This window comes from Rattus norvegicus, chromosome 2 (genome assembly GCF_036323735.1).
Source record: "Rattus norvegicus strain BN/NHsdMcwi chromosome 2, GRCr8, whole genome shotgun sequence".
NCBI classification, from domain to species: domain Eukaryota; kingdom Metazoa; phylum Chordata; class Mammalia; order Rodentia; family Muridae; genus Rattus; species Rattus norvegicus.
In genome coordinates, this window is record NC_086020.1 from 141,499,477 (window position 1) to 141,510,731 (window position 11,255).

Genomic DNA, 11,255 nt, shown 5'->3' on the forward strand with positions numbered 1-11,255 from the left:
ATGACATAGTCACCTAAGACTGTGCTGAACGCAGAACATGTGCAGATGAAGACTTCCTTGCTCCAGACTGGAAGAGATGGGTCAACCATAGTTCTCCATATGTAGCATACACTGTTTTTGTTGCAGACAGCAGTGACAGAAAACTTATGATCGATGCTTATTTTATTTCAGTGGAAGACACAGTTCCGTGAATCAGAAGACAACAAATGCTAAGAAAGGACCAGTTAAAAAGGTTTCAAGATCAAACCATCTTCCAAAACTCAACCCGTGATTCCAGAACTGGGCAGACTTCTATTTTTATCCATCTCTTTCTTCAGTCAGCGTCTTCAGTTAGGGAGTTACATTCCTCAGGGGAGGAAATCGCTCTTTCAAAAGTTGATTCCTCTGCCTGCATAAAAGTCACATGTCTCCAGTGACTCTAAAAATCCAGTACATGTGCTTGTAGTTCTTACAATACTTAGGAGGGAACCTGAAGGTTGACATCATTCTGACATTCTCAGTAGAGTGTTTCTGATACACTCTGATTGCACTTGTATGTTGTATTTGGCTTCTAAAATGACAGTTAAGTAAAACTATATATTATTTTATACATTATATAGATATAAAATAATATATATCTACCTTTTTGTTATTTTAGATTGCATCATGCTCAGTTCAGCGTTTTAAAATCAAGGTTTCATCATAATCCCAGATGACAAGCATAGGAAAGTTTCAGGGAAATACTGCGGATAACTTCACCATGTACTACATTGTTCTTGGACAACCCCAACCCCCAACCCCCGATGGTAACCTTGAGGATTTAAGACCAATCCTATTGCCTCGTGCTTATTTCCGACATCTATACAATGACTATGGTAAAGTTTATAAGATTTCTAGAAAGCCTATTCAGTCACAGGGGCCTGCCACTTTGTGAGTGGCATTAAAGTCATTTTGTGATATTTACTAACTCAGAACAATGGTCTTGTCTCTGGACCAAACTTTGCAAGAGTTTGGAATGCTGGAGACTAGAAGGAAATAGAGGGCGAATAAGACATTGTTTTTAGGACATTGTCGAGTTTTATTCATGTTTAGGATGTTTTGTGACTTGAATTTTTTTTGTAATTGTAATCTAGGTCAAGAAGATCCTTATAACTTACTTGCCCATTTAACTAAGAGAAATTATTGCAATTTAAATTTCTTGTGCATGTTTAAGCAAGTGATGTTTTGACCTGTATCTGATGAGAAATGTCATTTGTTTCATTTTATATGTAATGTGTCCTTTACACCTGAGGGGTTTATGTTTATGTATGTATGTATGTATGTATGTATGTATGTATCCATGTATTATGCATAATATGTACATGTATGTGTAGATAATAGAACCATAATGCTGTTCTCAGAAACTTGCAGTAGCTGTGTCTGCCTGCACAAGATCAAGATAGCCAAAATTCCAACTCCAGTGATGGAGGGACAGACACATGGGCCTCACCCCTAGCTGAGGAGCTGATGACAGTGAGGGCTTCTAGAAGAGGGAGAGTCCTTCCTTTTAAGGGTGTGGTCTCTGGTAGGTTCAAAATGATCCAGTAGATGGCCCCACATCCATGTATTTATGGACAATACTAAGTGATTTCAATGGAATATATGTATACATGTATATATGTGTGTATATGTAGGATATCTGGGAGTTGGGAGGAAGTGTGTATGTATATGAAACAAATACAATGTATACATGTGTGAAAGATATGCTATTGGGAGGGAGTTATGGGGAGATCTGGGAATTGGGAGAAAGCCAGTATGTATATGAAACAAATACATTGTATATGAAATTATCAAAGAATAAAATATATTAATTAAGTGGAATATTGGCATGATAGTGGCTTTAATGTACTTATTTTCTCTTTCTTTATTTCTATTCCAAGTTTGTTTCTAGAGACTGACTTTCTTCTGGCTTTGTGTCTTCTTTTCTGCTTCTTATATCTATACAATTTTTATTGGAGATGGGGAATTAATAACTTTACATTGCAGATTGCAATGTTTGTATGAGCATTTAAATTACTTACAGTTCTGTTTAACCTTTCAGTTGGAGTGACAAGACTTCCCATGAGTGAGGTTATTAAGATATAGCTAGCTTGAGGTCCTAGTAAAGAAACCCTGAGTGTCAGTGAAGACTCATAGCTCTGTCTGGTCCAGACTTGGAGCTTCGAGACTTACAGGCAACTCTGCTTCACCACTTTGCAGTTTGTGCCTTGGTGTCCTGCAGGGGCTCATGGTATCCTGTGCAGATTTGGGGCCTGTTTCTGTACAGGCCTTTGTGTTCAACATCAGCCTCTTTCACCAGCTTCTGTCTCTTCTGTGGTGGGAAATGGACCTGTCACCATGGGACTTCCTTCTCTGAAGTCTGTGATGTGCTGTAGGGGAGGAACTAAGGGGGCAGCAGGGTTTGCTGCCTTCTCACGGATCCCTCTCTTATGCCTGCAAACAACCATTTCATGTATTTTTATCTACCTTTCTGTTTAGTCACAGTGCATGGGTAAATTTGGCTCTGCCACTCTTTCAGGGTCAGAACTGAAGAACTCATTCACTTGCTATTAAAATATTTTTAAAGCAAAGGAAATGTATTAAAAGACAAAGTAGTAAAAATCCATTTTGGCATCCTCATAGAAGCAGCGGGAGGGGGAAGGGGTATGAGAGATGAGAGGAAGGGGATAACATTTGAAATGTAAATATATAAAATAGTCAAGAAAAATAAAATTATTAAAATAAAAGAGAAAAAGGAAAATAACCACCATACACAGTTCAAAAAATCCGTTTTATTTTTTCATTATATTTCTTTGAGTCGCACCTGGATAAAGGGGATGCAGAAGGCTTTGTCTCTGTGCAGTATCTGAAGAAAAAAAAGTCTTTGGTGATGAAACTAGTGGACTGTGATCCAGATTGCTTTGTACTCAGTGAACAGTTTCTCTGAAGAACGAACCCGTGGCTCACATTTCATTGATGGGAAGCACTTGTGGTAGAAACACTGCTCAGGAGCACGCCACGGTGCAGAATTGTACATGACCCTGTATCAAGCAGATAAGGCCCTTTGGGCCTTCTCTCTGGTAGTTCTTGTAGGTTTGTTTGGTTTTGTCTTTTGTCTTTGAGACAGTGTCACGTTACGCAGTTTAAAACTGGACACATCTAGGAAGAGGGAACCCCAGTTGAACAATCCCCATCAGATTATCTTCTGGGAGTGTCTGAAGGGCACTTTGGGGATAGCCAACTTGTAGAGGTGGGCCTAGTCCACCATGGCATTGCCAAACCTGGGCAGGGAGCCCTATTCTGTATATGAAAGCAGGCTGAGCAAGCCAGTGAGCCACATTCTTTCATGGTCTCGACTTCAGACTCTAGCCCTGACTTCTCTCAATGACAGCTTGTGACATGGAAATGTCAACTAAGCAAACCCTCCCCTCTCCTTAATTTCTTTGTCAGTGTTATAACCATAGCAGAAAAAAAAAAACTCCTAGCCAGAAACTTGCCATCCTCCTGCCTCAGCTGAGTGCTGGCACCAAAGACCTGTATTACCATGCACAGTCAGACCAATAATCCAAGCATAAGACATGTATGCCATTTTTAGGACTGGGCCACCAAGGCACCCAAGATCATCATTCTTGGTTTGTGCCTCCTCCCCACCCTGATCTTCTCTGATGGCTTTTGGATAGATGGTAAGCACAGCCGTGGGTTTAATGTGCTTATTTTCCATTTTCTTTCTCCCCTCTGTTTTTATGGCCGATTTTCTCCCCTGGTTTCTGATCTCATTTTCTGTCCATTATATAATTTTATGGATGCCGTGCATTGCATTGCTATTGATAATTTTATTGAGCTTCATCCTTGCAAGCATTTAAATGATGTCTTTAAATGTGGATGCTGGGGATAGAGCTCAGGTCCTGAGGCAGGCAAGAACTTTGCTGACTGAGCCATCTTCCGGGCCCCCTGCTACTATGCAGATGGAATTATATTAGCCAAAAAAAAATATAAAGTATTATGGTGATTTTAAAAGGGGGTCTAAAGGTACCTTTTGACATCCACATTTGTTCAGAGAATGAGCCATGGAAGTTCTGAATGCTCAAAGGATGGCATAGCCCTTAGCACTGACTTCAAATTGAAGATTGTGTGAAAAAAAGAAATAAATGCACCCTTCCCTCCGTGAGTTGCTTTTGGTCAGTACTATGCATCACAGCAACAGAAAAGCAAACGAATACCTAGGCTAGCCTTAAACTGAGTCTCCTGAAATGCTGACACCAAACATTCCCACAGAGCCAATCTCAAAGCCCTGGTGTGCAGTGGCCTCACAGTGTGGAAGACTCGGGTCCCTGAATCATTAAATTTCACGTATTTATTCCATTCACAACGCTAATCCTCATTTGTGAATAAAGCATCCCTACTTTTTTGGGTTCTGTGTTTGGCCACCAATAATTGAATTTTACTAACTATAGTAAGTAACCTATTCTCACTTATATCACACCAAACAAAATTTCTAATCTTAGTATTGGGTATTTTAGTAGATAATATGATCTACCAAAATCTTTGCAGTCACACAGATATATCAGGCTGTGCACGGACAGGAGTGTTGTTGGCCGAGGGATTCTTAACTAGCACTCAAAACTGAATCCAACTCTTTCAGATCTTCTGGCAACAAGAATGACGATTTGTTTTTATATCTCCATTAATAATTTTATAATGAAAGTTCTCTTAAGCCTTGCTATAGGTGCTTTATAAATTGATAGCCCAATGCTAGCTGGGCCCAAACAGTTGTATAATGCACAGTCCATGACTGAGTGGGAAACGCACAGAACAGCTTCACTTGGGAGAGCAGTGTCCAGCCTCACTGATTTGTGGCATTTATGGAACCCCAACAGGCAGACACAGCGAATACCTTCTTCCCAGGGAGCTGGCAGGCTTCCTGCTTGGGTCCTGACACTATTTTCTGAGGGGAACACTCCTCTCCTGTCCACCCTTTCTCAGTGACCTTTGCTTCACTCTGGTTTTCCCTCTTCCCCATCATCTTGCTCACATTTCAAGCAGGCACCAAGGACTATACTGTCCTTAGAGCATGCACAACTTCCAGAGCTCATTCTCTGAACAAACATGGGTGTCCAGAGGTACCTTTAGTGCCACTTTTTTTTAAAAAAAAAAACCCACAGTTTCCAATTTTACAGGTTTTGGGATAATACAATTCCATCTACATAGTAACAGAGGGCTAGGGAGATGGCTCAGTTGCTAAAGTGCTCGTCTGACTGTGATGAGTAAAAAGCTAGGCATGATGTGGACCTTGAAATCTCAGCACTGGGGAAGCAGAGATGAGAGGATCTCTAAAGTTCAATGGTCAGCCAATGCAGGCTGTTCTTAAACTCCAGGTTCAGTGAGAGACCCTGTCTCAAAAAGAATGATGGAAGTGACAGATACCCACCTCTGCCTTCATGAGTGTACACGCACACTTACCCATACATGCACGTGTGTACACACACACACACACACACACACACACACACACACACCACCTAATAAGGAACAGTGAATTCTATATATAATAGTTATAATGGCTAACCATAATTTGTTTCTTAGACCCATTTTTTCTACCTCATGAAAACTACCAAACATATGTAAAATAATCTGCCAGTCTTGCTGATTTCTGCCACAGTCTGTGTCCTCGTGGTGTTCACAAAACACTTCTCAGTCTTGGCTTCAGGGACCCTGGAGGTAATTAAACTATACTTTTTACATTTCTACATTTCTAGGTCTTCCTTGTACATGGGCTACTGGCACTCAAACTCATTTTGCTTTTTAAAAGCAACAGAATATACCTCACACTACTAAGATTTGTCTTAGGTCTCCAATGTGCTAAGTACTTAGTCCTCTATGGAAAACAGGAGTCTTCGGATTTCCAATCTCTGCTCTGTCTAGGGTCTCCCAGAGCTGCTGAGTTAAGGCCTCTTGCTTCAGTATTCTGTTGAGGCAGCAGCTAACTTGAAGAGTTGGAAGGTTCACACAAAAGGTTTTATCTGGGGAGCCTGTTACAAAAGGTTTTCTCTGTTATACAGTCATCAAGGTGGGCTTCATCGACCACAGAAGTAAAAACAAATTATATGATACACAAACATACACGTGTGTGTGTGTGTGTGTGTGTGTGTGTGTGTGTGTGTGTGTGTGTGTCTGTGTGTACATATATGGAGTCTGTTAAGAATGGAGCACCAAACAAACATTCTGGAAATCAGTCTGGAGGTTCCTCAGAAAATTGAACATGGTGCTACCTGAGGACCCAGCTATACCTCTCTTGGGCATATACCCAAAAGATGCCCCAACATATAACAAAGACATGTGCTCCACTATGTTCATAGTAGCCTTATTTATAATAGCCAGAAGCTGGAAAGAACCCAGATGCCCTTCAACAGAGGAATGGATACAGAAAATGTGGTACATCTACACAATGGAATATTACTCAGCTATCAAAAACAATGACTATGAAATTCATAGGCAAATGGATGGACCTGGAAAATATCCTGAGTGAGGTAACCCAATCACAGAAAAACACACATGGTATGCACTCATTGATAAGTGGCTATTAGCCTAAATGCTTGAATTGCCCTAGATGCACAGAATACATGAAACTCAAGATGGATGATCAAAACGCGAATGCTTCACTCCTTCTTTAAAAGGGGAACAAGAATAGCCTTGGCAGGGAATAGGGAGGCAAAGATTAAAACAGACACAGAAGGAACACCCATTCAGAGCCTGCCCCACATGTGGCCCATACATATACAGCCACCCAATTAGACAAGATGGATGAAGCAAAGAAGTGCAGGCTGACAGGAACCGGATATAGATCTCTCCTGAGAGACACAGCCAGAATACAGCAAGTACATAGGCAAATGCCAGCAGCAAACCACTGAACTGAGAACAGGACCTCCGTTGAAGGAATCAGAGAAAGGACTGGAAGAGCTTGAAGGGGCTCGAGACCCCATATGAACAACAATGCCAAGCAACCAGAGCTTCCAGGGACTAGGCCACTACCTAAAGACTATACATGGACTGACCCTGGACTCTAACCTCATAGGTAGCAATGAATATCCTAGTAAGAGCACCAGTGGAAGGGGAAGCCCTGGGTCCTGCCAAGACTGAACCCCCAGTGAACGTGATTGTTGGGGGGAGGGCGGTAATGGGGGGAAGATGGGGAGGGGAACACCCATAAAAAGGGGAGGGGGAGGGGTTTGGGGAATGTTGGCCCGAAAACCGGGAAAGGGAATAACAATCGAAATGTAAATAAATACTCAAGTTAATAAAGAAAAAAAAAAGGATGGAGCACCAATACGTACCCACATCTATCTTTCTTTCTTTTTTTTATTATTAACTTGAGTATTTCTTATATACATTTCGAGTGTTATTCCCTTTCCCAGTTTCCGGGCAAACATCCCCCTAATCCCTCCCCCTCCCCTTCTTTATGGGTGTTCCCCTCCCCATCCTCCCCCCATTGCCGCTCTCCCCCCAACAATCTAGTTCACTGGGGCTTCAGTCTTAGCAGGACCCAGGGTTTCCCCTTCCACTGGTGATCTTACTAGAATATTCATTGCTACCTGTGAGGTCAGAGTCCAGGGTCAGTCCATGTTTAGTCTTTAGGTAGTGGCTTAGTCCCTGGAAGCTCTGGTTGCTTGGCATTGTTGTTCATAAGGGGTCTCGAGCCCCTTCAAGCTCTTCCAGTTCTTTCTCTGATACCTTCAACGGGGGTCCTATTCTCAGTTCAGTGGTTTGCTGCTGGCATTCGCCTCTGTATTTGCTGTATTCTGGCTGTGTCTCTCAGGAGCGATCTACATCTGGCTCCTGTCGGCCCGCCCTTCTTTGCTTCATCCATCTTGTCTAATTGGATGGCTGTATATGTATGGGCCACATGTGGGGCAGGCTCAGAATGGGTGTTCCTTCTGTGTCTGTTTTAATCTTTGCCTCTCTATTCCCTGCCAAGGGTATTCTTGTTCCCCTTTTAAAGAAGGAGTGAAGCATTCACATTTTGATCATCCGTCTTGAGTTTCATTTGTTCTAGGCATCTAGGGACGTACCCACATCTTTATATATTATACACATAGGCACACCACTTGCATTTGGAAGTTTCATAGTAAACCTGAAAGTTAGTTCAGTAGACTTCTTTTTCCCTCTCCTGTCAGTATATATTCAACGATTCACAAGATGTCTCCTTTTCTACTTCACACCATCCCCGGCATTCATAGACAAGACATTTCTCCTTTAAGATTGCCTGAGTTTTTGGTGACAGAAATTCCTGCTAGCTTAGGCCAGCTGTCACTGCGGCTAAAAGAAAACCAGTCCCCTTGTGACTGTTTTCTCAGGCAGCACAGCCACAGAAGCTCTGAGGAATCTGCTGATTCCAATGTCTCAGTGGCATGGTTTGCCCAGGAGTGGGGGCCACTTTGGACTCTGTGTGACACAGCCTTAGCCTCGGTTTTACTATCACTTCTGCTTAGCTCTATATTCTCTTACAAGACACCGAGGTTTAAAATGGGGTATACTTGCCACAACCAATTCCTGCTTTTGAACGTTAGTATATTAGTTTATTGGAAAGCTGTCAAGACTTAGTACAGTCTACTTCTGGCATAATCAGTTCCTATGTGAGTTTTTTTTCCTTGCCACCTAAGGGAAATACTTCATAAGCTATGGTGGGGGCATGAACTTATTATCAACTGACTGGTTACTGCGATATGAGTTTTGGTAAGACAGCCTGCGCCATGTGATCTGAAAATACTTGTCATTGTTGAGCAGAGGGCTAAGAGGGTTCCTACTATAGTTGTTCTAGTAAAGTGCTAGAGGTTGGCTTAGGAAAAAAGCCAGAATTTTATTTCTATCAGTTCTGGAGGCTGCCAAGTCCAAGATCAGTGTGTTGGAAGATCCAGTGGACTGGGGATCGTCTGATTCCAACTCTACGGACACAGCGTCTCGTTGTGCATTCACTGCCTTGAGAGGTCGAGGGACCTCTCTCAGGCATCCTTTCCTTAAGGGCACCAATGTAATTAACGAGGCTCCTTTATGACACAATGATCACTTAAAGACTTCACCTTTTAATACCATCATCTCAGAGTTGCGGTTTCACCAGATTAATTTTAAGGGATACGTGTACTATGAGCAGCAGAGGGAATTAGGGATACGTTGCAATTTTTCTTGTTTTCCCAGATTTTCTACAAAAGAACGAGCCGTTGCAGATGAAGATGCTCACAGCTAAGCATAGTGAACTTAGAGCGTGCAGCTGTTAAAATTGCACTTCCAGGTTAAGAACTGAGCAAGAAGCAGGAAGAAGACTTGCAAGCGAGTGAGTGTCTGGTCTCTCGGAGGCAGGAAAAATTCAGGCAGAAGTGAGAATGACTAGCAAATTAGCTGTTAGCTCAGGAGGCTCAGAGGAATGTCCAGTACAATCCCCAAGTCAGAACCGGCTCACAGGGGTTTGCTGGCATATGCTGTCTTTAAGGGCAGTCGGGGTCTTCTCTGGGTCTCAGAGGGCTCACCCAGTTATTACCACAGCTCCAAAGAAATTCCTCCAGCCTGATTGTGCGGGTCCTGTACTGGAAAACCATTGTGAGGATTCTGGGACACTGTGAAGGAAGAGAGACTAATTTGGTGACTTGAAAGTCAACCCTGTGTAAACCCTGAGTCTCGACAGCTTGCTGTGGGGAGAATAGAGCGGGCCCTGCTGTCACACTGAGAAAGAGACCTTAAGTTTATAAGCAGAGCTCTTGCAGACTTTTAAGTATGGAAAGGACAAGATGAAAAGTGTCCTTTTCCCCTCTGTGACACTTTCCATGTGAAGACAGCACGTTCACTTTGATGATGAACTCGTTTTGGTTACACAGTTTTCCCTTTCCAACAAACTGTATCTTTTGTGTTTTATTATACAATGGGTGGCATCAATAAACTCATATCTCTAAAGATGTAAACAAAGTCCAGTGTTGTCAATCAATTGCGGAGTGTCCTTAATTTGTCTTTTTCTTAAAATATATTTATTTTTATACATATTGTGTGAAAGAGTTATATGCCTGTGACTGTGTGTGTGTGAGAGAGACGTGTGTGTATTGTGTGTGAGAGAGACATGTGTGTATTGTGTGTGTGAGAGAGGTGTGTGTGTGTGTGCGCGCACGCGCGTGCGTGTACCATATGCATGTAGAAATCCTGCAAGGCTAGACGAAAGCATTAGATACCCTGGAACTGGAGTTACAGATCGTCATGAGCTGCCATGTGGGTTCTGGGAACTGAACATTGGTCCTCTGCAAAAACAGCCAGGGCTCCTAACTGCTAGGCCACCTTTCCAGCTCCATAATATGTTCTTTGATTCAAATATTTTAATGACAGCTGTGAGTCAGGATTTTTCTAGGCCTTTACTCTAGAGATAAGAAGAAGGAAAATGTGCTATCTACATCGAGGCAAACAAAGCACAGAAAAATAGAGTAAGGGGCTCCATTCTGATAGGAGCACCCCAGGAGACCCCACCCCAGCAGAGAACTATGAAGTGGAAAAAGGTGGAGAAACAGCATGAGGAAGGAGGGACAGCAAGAAGACATCAGGACCAGAGAGTGAGAGGTAGACGCAGAGTCAGAGAGATGAGAGCGTCTCAGAGGACAAGTCCTCTACTGAACATTTCCAGTGGTGGTCGTAAGACAAGGAGCTCATCCTCTGGCTTCTGTCTTAAGTCTGGGTCTGGCTACTCTTTGTTGAACTGCCAGAGAAGATGGGAGGAGACAAGAACTGAATCAGAAGTGTAATTCTACCAAGGAATCTGATGGTTAGTGGAGTTCTGGTCGTCATGCTTATTGCAAGGAATCTAAATCTTATATATAATCTATAAATATATAATTCACACACACACACACACACACACACACACACACACACCAGGCAGGGGAGGGGCATGCCCCCCCCAAAAATCCCCTTCAGGGAGATTCACTGTAAAACACTAAATATATATCCACTTAAAATTAAGCTTTTTTTTGAGATGCTGAAAATGAAACTGTCTAGGTTGCTACTTCTTAAGTTTGGACTTTCCCATTCTAGATACAAATTGATAGATGAATAGATGAATAGATAGATAGATAGATAGATAGATAGATAGATAGATAGATGAAAATATAAGTTACTCCCCCCAACTTTGGAATGGCATTCACAAAATCTCAGGGCCATGTTTCATCTGAACTAAATATGTCTGAGCTAATCATTTTAATCATTCTAGAGTCACAGTTACTGCTCCTCACCTC

The 11,255-nt window shown here is 42.2% G+C and overlaps 1 protein-coding gene across 12 annotated transcripts in view; it reads left to right on the forward strand.

Moving 5' to 3' along the window:
- Ccdc169 (coiled-coil domain containing 169) overlaps positions 1-1,849 on the forward strand; it is a 29,564-nt gene extending 27,715 nt beyond the window's left edge. For 6 of the 12 annotated variants that reach the window (XM_006232368.5, XM_039102882.2, XM_063282366.1 and 3 more), the window contains 2 exons: positions 172-232; positions 638-809. In XM_006232368.5, coding sequence (XP_006232430.1) covers positions 172-232; positions 638-685 — 109 coding nt within the window. In that variant the 3' untranslated portion in view covers positions 686-809. Of the gene's footprint in view, positions 1-171 lie in introns of all 12 variants that reach the window. The other 6 variants (XR_010063641.1, XR_005500341.2, XM_039102883.2 and 3 more) reach the window with 4 other exon arrangements.
- Positions 1,850-11,255: the final 9,406 nt, after the last annotated feature.